Source organism: Astatotilapia calliptera, chromosome 19 (assembly GCF_900246225.1).
Source record: "Astatotilapia calliptera chromosome 19, fAstCal1.2, whole genome shotgun sequence".
Lineage (NCBI taxonomy): Eukaryota > Metazoa > Chordata > Actinopteri > Cichliformes > Cichlidae > Astatotilapia > Astatotilapia calliptera.
Window position 1 is genome coordinate 861256 of NC_039320.1, and position 11573 is coordinate 872828.

The 11573-nt window shown below is 40.9% G+C and overlaps 1 protein-coding gene across 1 annotated transcript in view; it reads right to left on the reverse strand.

Annotated features, from left to right (window-relative positions):
- Nucleotides 1-703: 703 nt before the first annotated feature.
- akap6 (A kinase (PRKA) anchor protein 6) overlaps nucleotides 704-11573 on the reverse strand; it is a 223063-nt gene continuing 212193 nt past the window's right edge. Inside the window, exons 21-23 of the mRNA XM_026151733.1 lie at nucleotides 9912-11195; nucleotides 4910-4996; nucleotides 704-2043 (exon numbers count right to left, since the gene is read on the reverse strand). Coding sequence (XP_026007518.1) covers nucleotides 1999-2043; nucleotides 4910-4996; nucleotides 9912-11195 — 1416 coding nt within the window. The 3' untranslated portion in view covers nucleotides 704-1998. The remainder of the gene's footprint in view (nucleotides 2044-4909; nucleotides 4997-9911; nucleotides 11196-11573) is intronic.

The window sequence follows — 11573 nt, forward strand, 5'->3', positions numbered from 1 at the left end:
TGCAGAAAAACACTGGGCTATGTAACTGTAAGCAGTGTGCTTTAAGAAAAGAGTGTTTACAACTGCAGTGTGAAAACACCAACTTAGATACAGTAAGAAGCAGACTTGGTAAAGATATGATGTACAGTGTCACAACCAATACTGAGGTAGCTCCAGAATATTATAGAACCAGAGGCTTTTGATGAGTGATGTGAGACAACAGAAACAGAAAATGAAAAATCTGAAAAAATCAGAGCTCCAGTTTGTTTGACTTCAGGTCAATTGAATCAAGGTCTTTTGCTTAGAAATTAAAAAAGTGAAGCAAAAAATCAATTAGGCAGTTATATAAAAGTCAGATGTTTCCCTCAGCCACCTTGTTTTCAGTCTTTATGCCCCTTATTGGTCAAATAAAGTTTCCATAGCCATACCTGCCAAAGAAACAAACCCATGGCCCAGTTGACAGAGCTGCCATAGATTAGCGGTCCCCAACCCCCGGGCCTCGGAAAGGTGCCGGTCCGCGAGAGTTGAGGCTCAGTTGTGAAATGTATGTTTTTCAGGGTTTTTATCGGTATTCAGAGTTATTTTGTTATCGTTTTTATCGTTAACTCGGTTTTCCTGGGTCTTTTCACGTGTGTTATGAATAAATCTTCTTTTTTTCGGTACCGGTACTAGTTTTATTTTGTTGTATTTATCCGCGACACCTTAAAGGCCAGTCCGTGAAAATATTGTCGGGCATAAACCGGTCCATGGCGCAAAAAAGGTTGGGGACCGCTGCCATAGATGTCCAGAAAACGCCTGACAGGATGCAGGTTTCACTGAGCTGTTGTTTCGTTTTATTTACTCAACCTCGGGTTTTGTTCATGTTAGGTGATTTCTGTTTGGAAACGGTGATAATTTTCTCTTCTTTTGTCTTAACTGACGAGTAGCAAATAATTTTCAGGAACAGAAAATGTGCAGCTGTCCAGAACCTCTGACAGAAGACTTGAATGACTTGTAGTTGAATTTATTATTAATGTTTCTGTGGAGTGCTCTACACAGTGACACACTGATTTATGCTCATCACCACATCATGGTTGTTTTTCTGCTGCTATTCTTATAGCGTTGATTCTCAAACTCCAAAAAATCTGATTGGCCTTTGATATCTTTTTTGTTTTATATATCATTTCAACTTTTTTTAAATATCTAACCTTTTCTGTTGAGTCAGTTAGATTAATTGCATGAATTTAGTAGTAACAATTGAACCAGATTACCTCTGTGTATTAATGTAACATGTTTTCTTTGTGGAAAAACCGGCCTCCAGGAAATAAAACAAACTAGCCCCAAGAAAAGAAATTCAAAAAAGTACAGTAAATTCCACCTGATTTCTGAACAACTCACATTAGTTACATTTACTGCTTATTGAAAGTTTAAAAGCTCAGGTAGCACTGTTAAATTGTTTTAAATTAGTCAAAACAAGCTACAAAACATAGCAAAATGAAAATGAGGCTGATTTTGCATTGCCGGCATATAAACAGTAAAGCTAGTCTGTGTTGTTCAGTGTATTTTCCTCTTTAGCCCAGTGTTATGTAACGGACACGACATGAAACTATATGAGTCATGGCCCATATATAATATCTCTCTGCCCTTAGTCACCTTGAAACAGTTTGCAAATTGTTGCTGGACATAATTCTGCTACAGTACTTTCTTTATAACTCTTAACATCTTTCTCCTAATGATCGTATTTTCATATTCTATATACTGTGCCCAGATTAACTCATAAATATGCTCAGCCAAACCCCAAAGCTGCAGCATAATCACAAGCTCAACCCTGAAATAAGACTCAAAGACTCCGACTAAGAATCAGTTGACAATCAATTTGAAGGTCACCCTGAAATGATTAAATGAGTCAGTCTTGAATTACAACAGTGAGAACTGAGAGATGATAAATGTGAAAGCTCCAGGAACAGAGAGGGGCCATCCAGAGTGATGAGGCTAAGAAGTAAGATCACTTCACTGATGAAGAAGACGAAAGGCGCTCGCTTACTGCTGGATCCTGGAGGTTCCTGCTCCCAACACGGCTGGTCTCTGGATGAATGGATGGACAGAAAGAGTAGGTTTGTTAGAGCAAAGCTGATGAAAACATAACATATTAGTCACTCCCTTTAAGCAGTTCATAGTGTTTATACCGTTCATGCTGCCTGACACTGCCAATCAATTTGGCTGATCGAGGTCATCTTTTTGGGCACGTCAAGAAAGCTTTGAGAGGAAGCATCAACTTCTGCTTCATCACTGCTTTGGTTTCCTTGCTTATGGTGACTTTGCCACTAGTTGAGACAATCAACTTGGATCTCAAACAAACTGTGTGCCACCGTTCAGCTGGAGTTTTTTTCACCACACCAAGACTCTTTCCATTTGCCTGATTTGACACACTTTGCCAATTTTGTGAACATGAACACTCAAGTTGGAAGCCAGAGCAAGACTTGTACTGAAAGATCTCAAAATAACATCTATGGTATTGCTGAAAGCAGTCCAAATGACCCCCTTTTTAAAAGCAAGATTATCCTGACCAGGACATCTTGAACTTTCGATTTTACTTTGTCAGCATACAGGAATCTGGTGAGGTTGTTACAATTAAAAAAAATCTAATGAATAAAACAAAACCAAACAAAGCCTGTACTCAGTCTGACATACACAGTCCAGCCAACAAAATATGACTGTAGTTAATGTAGATCAATCCACCGTGGGAAAAAAGTTCAATAAATGCCTTTTTTCATATTACCAAAAGATTACTCAAGATGAATTCAGCCAGCTGAGACACAAGTGTTACTGTGCATTTTAAAGCTGTAATATGCATTTGAAATGAAACCTTTAGAATCTACGCTCTTTCTGAAGATATGCTTTTCCACATCAGATCATTTTTCCCTCTTATTTGCTTTTTGTTGTGAATCTATTAAATGCTGAATATATTACATTTTTTCAGTTGTTCTTTTACAGCATGAATCGTATTGAATAATTTGATGTTTTATACATTCAGCAGCGCTCTCTATTCATTCCATGTACATAAGGTGTGTATCGATATTCAGCTTCGTCCAGTCTTCTTTGTGATGAAACTTTCCAAACATGAGTAAGCGATGAAGCCTGAACACACTTTCAAACACACACACACACACACACACACACACACACACACACACACACACACACACACCCTCTCGCTCCTGTGTGTTTTGCTACAGACCTTCTGCTGTCTGGGTCACAGAGCACATCATGAGTCGCATTCAGGATTGCTTTAATTGCACCTGTGTCTGTGTGTGCAGTGTGTGTGTGTGTGTGTGTGTGTGTGCGTGTGCGTGTGAACAGGTGGGCTAGACTGGGCCACGCCATGGGGGTCAGGACCAGCTGTACACATCGCTGGTATGATGTGTGTATGTAAGTGTTTGTGTGTCCTTTTGTCATGGTGTTACATGCAGTGTGTGTGCTCACTAAGCTTGATTTTGCTCTTTCATTTTGTTGTGTATGTGGGTTTGCCCTCTTGATAAGTCTGTGCATGCACATTTGTGTGTGCGCGTGTGTGCATGTGTGTACAACATGTCTGTCTAACCTGCAGCTGTTGGGCTGTCAGAGCTTCTACCTGGACTCTTATGCCCTGCCCTCAGGGGTGTGTGCATGTGCATGTTTGTGTGTTTAGAGTATGGGGGCAGTAGGGTTTGCTTAGCCCTGGAGGCACCCATAGGGCGGCCACATCTCTTTCTCTCTTACACACACAGGCGCACATACACAGTCACAGATATACACACACACACACACACACACACACACACACACACACACACACACACACACACACACACACACACAGATTGTGTCAGTGATGGCTTTTGTTCTTGTTCTGCAGCTTTCTGGTTTGATTTGATTTTAAAAAGAAAGAGTAAGATGAAAGCAAAATAAATTCACTGTTTTGTGTGGACCCAGCATAATGCAGAACAGCCACAGTTAGTTTATAAAATTTATAGTTATTAACAAGACATTACGACACATGTGAGGTGACTATTACAGTATTTCAATTTGCATCATTTATGTGAAAGCCATTAAAACTCCCATCATTAGGGTTACAGCCTGAACCTGAATTCACAAAACACAAACGAATGAGCTCTAACTGAGATGAGTAATGTGGAGACAACTTGGTCATTCAAGTTGTCTCCATATTTGAGAAGATATTTTCACAAATAATCACATAATATAAACCAAGAAAAACACTTTTTGGTTTTGCACATGTAAATTCTATTTCATTTGTGGCATGTGCTGACGTTGCAGACATCGTCTGGCTGCAAAGTCAGCATCATGGACACGGGAATGCTCTTTTTTTAATGTGTAACGAGTTAACTCAGGATAAGTGGAAGAAAGCCATTAGGGGTTAAAGTTAAGTCACACATGAGGTGAGATGTTTGTCTTCTTCTGATTCTTCCAGTTAAGAAAGTCTTTTAGTGTTAATTTCATTTTATTCTGATAAATAAAGAGATAGCAGGAAATAATTCTGGTGTTGGTTCATCTTTCATTTTATATCTATTCAGTACGATTCAATGACTATATGTCATAACAAGACAACGGTTATTCAGTGTTTGCTGGGTAATAACACATAACTTTAAGCTCTTATACAATTGGAAATGGCAATGGCAATTTTATTTATATAGCACATTTCATTATAATTTAAATCAGGTATACAAAAATTCACCATACAAGACATTATCATAACAGCCTTTGTTTTGGCTTCTGCCTTTCTGTGATTGACTCTGTAGGCAGTGACAGCAATACATAATACAGGAGTAGAGCACTGCCAAATCCAATAATCACACAATATCCCTAGTCTAAATGTGTCCAGTGATGGATAGATAAATGATGGTGAAAATGCTGTAACACCATATGTGACTTCTTTTCCCGTGTCTTAACCTACCCTGATGGTACCCGTCCTGTAGGTGGGCTGTCTCACTGAGGCTTGGCTCCGCCCCTGGGCTGTCCTGGCACTTAACTGAGAGCTCCCCTAATAGAGAAAAAGAGAAACAGAGCGTTGTGGAAAAATTAGGAACATTGAAACAAATACCTAAATCAAATTAAAGAACAAAGTAGATAAAGAGAGGAAGAAAAGATGGGAAAAATTGTTCAGTCATTTTTGTTTCATTGTTTCAACAGTGAGAAAGAGACGGTAGGGAGTTGCGATGTATGGCTAAAAAGTGAGTAAAGAGAGAGACAAACGAGAAGGGAGAGAAGAATAAATCAAAACAGCATTATCAGCCTGAAATGTTGTTTGTCTTTGTTTCCTAATCGGCTTGCACTTTCTTTGAGCCCAAACTGATGAAAAGTTACAAATTAAAACAATGAGCATCAGGCCGAAAACAATTCTCTCCCCCACTTCACTACGCTCTCTTAATTGGTTTGCAACTAATCGCTTTGTAATACTTGGGTAGCTATTATCCCTCCACATACTTATAACAATACCAGGAAGTCATGCACACAAACACAGATACACATATGCATACAGTTCCGCTTACATAAGCCAGCAGAGGCGCATCTACCCCCACTTTTGCTTTTTCTTTCCTTCATCTGTTTGCTGCTATTTTAATAAATGAAAAACTAATGTGAACGCTAAACCAGGACAAAACGGCTGCTGCAGGTCTGGTGATTCTGTTAACAACTGAGAAAAATAAATATTCAAAAACACAAAAGGAAAGCTACAATCAAATAGTTTTATAATCAACAAAGAAAGCAAAAGTTAAATAATGAAAAATACTGAGAATAAATCTCACAAACTAATAATTATATCCATGAAAAACTAATATAAATCATTTTAATGTAATATTTCTGACAAAAAATGAAAAATTCCTTAGTTTTTGTTCTTCTTTTAGTACCTTTTTCATAGTAGTTGGCCTGCTGTGCTACATCTCTTTTAGATATTTGTGCATTTGATTTGGTAAAGGTCACAGTACTGCCAGATTTGCATGTTGAATTCCCACTGTAATTGCCCAAAGCCCTACTTCACTTTCATTTCAGCTGTTAATTAAGTCACATTTCCATAATAAAAAGAAGTAAGTTGGCTAATTACTATAGGGATCTGACACAAACAAGTAAACGCCTCTGTCTCTGATCTCCTAAAGGGTGATTTTCCAGCCATTATTGTCAGGAAAGCTGTAAAAGACAAAACTTAAACTCATTGTTACAGAGATTTAAACTTAATGCTAACAAAGCATGCCAAATGTTTGGAAGAATGTTGATACTCGGTTAAATATGGTGGTGCTGGAAGCTAGAAGCAATATGGACTATTGGGAAGGTTAGCTGTTAATTTGTTTGCTACCAGTTTCAGACAGTATAAAAGCTTAACATAGCTACTGCTATTAAGACTTGAGTTGAGTCTTTCTACCATTGCCAGATTAGTTGCCAAAACTAAACCAGACTAAACTAAAATAACGGGTGTAATGAGAAGGATGGGGCCTGACTGTGAATCTGCACGCTCATTTTCTAATGACTACTGATTAACCAGTCATTAGCCAATGAGAGATAATCCTCTTTCTTGACACACTGTATGACTAAGACTTATTTTTTTACTCAGCATGATGTACCATGAGAGAATGCATGAATTCAGAAAGCAAGCATTCACAGAGAGCATGTCAGAAAGCTGTTTTCCTTCCTTCGTCCTACTTCCATACTTCTATTTATCAGAAGTCTTCTTGCAACCACAACCATCTCCATCTGGCAGCCTTCAGAAAAATTCTTTTTAGGCATTTCCACATTAGATTCATTTTACAACCAAGAGCAATGCCAGTGTTTTATTCTGTCTTGCTCCCAGTCAGCTCACCTACAAGTTAAAAAGCTAGCTAACTGGAATTCATGCTAAAGACATATACAGGGAGTGCAGAATTATTAGGCAAATGAGTATTTAGTCCACATCATCCTCTTTATGCATATTGTCTTACTCCAAGCTGTATAGGCTCGAAAGCCTACTACCAATTAAGCATATTAGGTGATGTGCATCTCTGTGATGAGAAGGGGTGTGGTCTAATGACATCAACACCCTATATCAGGTGTGCATAATTATTAGGCAACGTCCTTTCCTTTGGCAAAATGGGTCAAAAGAAGGACTTGACAGGCTCAGAAAAGTCAAAAATGGTGAGATATCTTGCAGAGGGATGCAGCAGTCTCAAAATTGCAAAGCTTCTGAAGCGTGATCATCGAACAATCAAGCGTTTCATTCAAAATAGTCAACAGGGTCGCAAGAAGCGTGTGGAAAAACCAAGGCGCAAAATAACTGCCCATGAACTGAGAAAAGTCAAGCGTGCAGCTGCTAAGATGCCACTTGCCACCAGTTTGGCCATATTTCAGAGCTGCAACATCACTGGAGTGCCCAAAAGCACAAGGTGTGCAATACTCAGACATGGCCAAGGTAAGAAAGGCTGAAAGACGACCACCACTGAACAAGACACACAAGCTGAAACGTCAAGACTGGGCCAAGAAATATCTCAAGACTGGTTTTTCTAAGGTTTTATGGACTGATGAAATGAGAGTGAGTCTTGATGGGCCAGATGGATGGGCCCGTGGCGGGATTGGTAAAGGGCAGAGAGCTCCAGTCCGACTCAGACGCCAGCAAGGTGGAGGTGGAGTACTGGTTTGGGCTGGTATCATCAAAGATGAGCTTGTGGGGCCTTTTCGGGTTGAGGATGGAGTCAAGCTCAACTCCCAGTCCTACTGCCAGTTTCTGGAAGACACCTTCTTCAAGCAGTGGTACAGGAAGAAGTCTGCATCCTTCAAGAAAAACATGATTTTCATGCAGGACAATGCTCCATCACACGCGTCCAAGTACTCCACAGCGTGGCTGCAAGAAAGGGTATAAAAGAAGAAAAACTCTGATCTGGACCCCATTGAGAACCTGTGGTCCATCATCAAATGTGAGATTTACAAGGAGGGAAAACAGTACACCTCTCTGAACAGTGTCTGGGAGGCTGTGGTTGCTGCTGCACGCAATGTTGATGGTGAACAGATCAAAACACTGACAGAATCCATGGATGGCAGGCTTTTGAGTGTCCTTGCAAAGAAAGGTGGCTATATTGGTCGCTGATTTGTTTTTGTTTTGTTTTTGAATGTCAGAAATGTATATTTGTGAATGTGGAGATGTTATATTGGTTTCACTGGTAAAAATAAATAAGTGAAATGGGTATATATTTGTTTTTTGTTAAGTTGCCTAATAATTATGCACAGTAATAGTCACCTGCACACACAGATATCCCCCTAAAATAGCTAAAACTAAAAAAAAAACTAAAAACTACTTCCAAAAACATTCAGCTTTGATATTAATGAGTTTTTTGGGTTCATTGAGAACATGGTTGTTGTTCAATAATACAATTATTCCTCAAAAATACAACTTGCCTAATAATTCTGCACTCCCTGTACACTCGAGGTTTCCTTGGGTTCAATACTGTGACACACTGTGACACGATCTCTTTCCGAACTCATCACGTGCGGAAGCCTGGTTATAGCCTCTTGGTATCATAGTTTAATGCACTGATTAAGTTCAAGCATCATTTTTCACTATACAAAATTAATTTAGTCACAGTGTGTATTTTCCCCTAAACCACAACCTTTTCCAGTTCTAAACAAGTAGCACTGATGCCTAAACCTAAAGAGTGCGTAAAAGCAAGACCAAAAAGGCAGTGAAGTGAAAAACCCAAACCTAGGAAACCGTGATCTTTTGCTTAACAGATTTGCAACTTACACCAACTGTCCTGCCTCCTTAGAAGAAAAAGCTGTAATGGAAGTTTTTTCTCAAACAGGACCAGTACTGGGTGTGTGTATGGTGTATGGTGTGTATGGTGCACCAGTATACTGGGTGTTTACTGGTGCCTCGAGGCACCAGTAGTGGTGACTACGTGCAGGATACAGAAACGATTGCATGAAAACCAACTACAAACTAGTTTAAAAATGAAACAAACTCTTCAGCTGGCTGTTGTTCTTTTAAAAAGCGACAACGCTGATAAAGAGGGGAACTAGCAAGGTTGCAGAGACGGTAAAAAGAAAATCGCGTACTCATTTGCATAAAGAAATAGAAGACTTAAAAAGAGCACAAACAGGCTAATTCAGCGATGAAATGAATTGAATGATCACTGCGGGAAAGGAAAGCTCTTAGCTGATGAATCCTAATGAAATCTGACTGATAGTAATTATGCTGATGTTGTTCTGTGGACCTTAACCTTTTAACTAAAAAACTGAGAAGTCTGCAAATCCCCCTTCCATTAACGCCAGAGGGAAGAGAGAAGGATGAAGCAGGGGAGCAGAGAGGATAAGAAGAAGCGCTAAGAGCAGAAGGCATAGAGGAGGGGAAGACAGGAAAGATATTTGCAGGAGGAAAGGAAGAACAAATGAAGAGAGAAAGGAGAACAGGGGATGGAGGACAGGTGAGAAGGTGAGGAAGATGGCGAGAAAAGGATAACTGGGAGAGAGGGAACATGGAAGAAGAAAACACAAGAGAATGGGGGAGGATAACATAGGTGGAAATAAAGTGCACTGGAGAGGAGATGAGCATTGGATGAGAAATAACAAATAGAAATAGAGTACAGAAAGATTAAGTGAAAAAAACTAAAAGAAAGGTGTGGAAAGAAGTGTAGCAAAAAAGAAAGCAGGCAAAAAAAAGGAAAAGAATGCAAATACGAGTGTGTAGTGAAGAAAAGTAAGAGGAAGGATAAGGAGGATAAAGGGAAAAGGGAGGAGGAGAGGGCAGGTCACACATATCAACACCTGGCATGTCTGTCCAGCCTCAGAAATGGAAATGAAAGAAACACATACTGGCCTCATTACATTCATGCCCATTGAGGGGCTTGGACTAATACTTGGAGTAGAGAGGTAAAGTCAAGTATCAAGGCCCCGTATAATGTCCTGAGATAGCACATCAGGCTAATACATGGAGCACTAACCTGCTTCGCTGTCGCAGTCTTCGCTTCCTGCTGCGAGCTCCTCCGTCCTCTCCTCCCCTTCTCCTCTGACTTCACCCACTGAGTATCCACCTCCCCTTGCCTCTCCCCCTCTCCCCTATCTGCTTCTCTCATCGCCAAGCAGTTAATTTTGGGATTAATACGCGTGGCGGTGGTGGCTGGCTCTTTTGAGGGATTTGTAGCGGAGCTGCAGACACTTATCTTGGTCATTACGGCGCCCATATTGGATTCAAGCGTTTTAGTATCTGCCAAACATTCGGCTGCGGAGGAGTCTATCGGGGCGACACGCGCCCGGGGATTAAGATAAGGAGGCCCCTCATTACGACTTCTCTCCTCCTGCGGCGTGCTGACACTCGCAGCGGCCGCGACTTCTCCTCCAGCAACATCACAGAGGAGGTACGGGTGCTCACCTCGTTTCTCTTCCTCTGTGCCGGAGGACACAGGAAGAGGAAGAAGAGAGGAAAGGTAGTCTTTTGGTTTGGAGCCAGGCCCCTGGAGGGAGGTGGCGTCGCTTGTTGAGGGTGGGGAGGTGGAACATGAGCTGTAACAAGGCTCCAGGAAAGTAGAGGAAGAGCTCTGTGTGTCCTCTGCTGGACTTGTTCTTTGGAAATATAGTTGATCCTGGTTTTTCGCCAGTACTGTCTGCTTAGAGAGAGACAGGTAACCCAGACTGTCATCTGCTGGAGAATTGGGCCCGTCGTCGGACGTAGACTGAAAATTGTTGTTTAAGCAAGACAGCGAAGGTACGCTGTCATTCATTTCATAGCCAAATGACAGGGGGGACTCAAAATTCTCCTTCAGAAAGAAGTGCCATGGTTTCTTGGTGAGAACCATGCTGTAGCAGAGAGGCGGGCCTAGATAAACCTCCTCTGTACAGGCTTCAAACAGAGTCACCTCTTCCCTGATGTCAGGGCTGGGGGGCAGAGACAGAGAGGGGTTAGTTTGCTCTTCATGGGTACCATCAGCAGCACAGTAAGTTTCACTGTCAGCAGACTTTAGATCAAGAGCGCAGACTTTGTTTTTGGTTCCGAGGCCGGGAGACGCTGAAATTTGCTGTCTGGTGCTTGTGAACAGCTCAGGGCTCGGGCTGTGGAGGCCTTGCGTTGGCGTGACGTATGACGGGATGCTGTAGGGTGCTGGGGTGGAGCTCTTGTCCTCTGTGCACTGACTGACCTCGCCGCAGTCGCTGTCATGGGAAGAGAGAGACAGGTAGGAGTAGAAGTCTCCCTTCTTAAGGTGGAGGGGCCTGTGGGAGTGTTCGAGCACCTGAAGGGAGAGGAAGGAGAAGTTTTTGTGTTGCCTTTTGTTGTCTGCTCGTAAGGTTTGGAATTAAGGATAAAATGTGCTTCACTTATAGTAGAGCTCTGTCAGCTGACTGTATGAGTTCCTTTTGTTTAAATGATGCTGACTTGGTTTAAAATTTTATTTGATTGTGGGCAAAAATGATAACAAATAGAATCAACTGCTAAATATTCATTTAGATTCTGAACACGAAGGATAGAAATAAGAATAACCTTTAGCGCTTTTATCAATAGCATCTTATTTGTTTTGAAATGACTTTTTTGTAATGTTATTTTGTATTATTTCTAATTTAAGATACCTACCATAATTACTAAACCATCAAATCTTGATTTACATATTCAT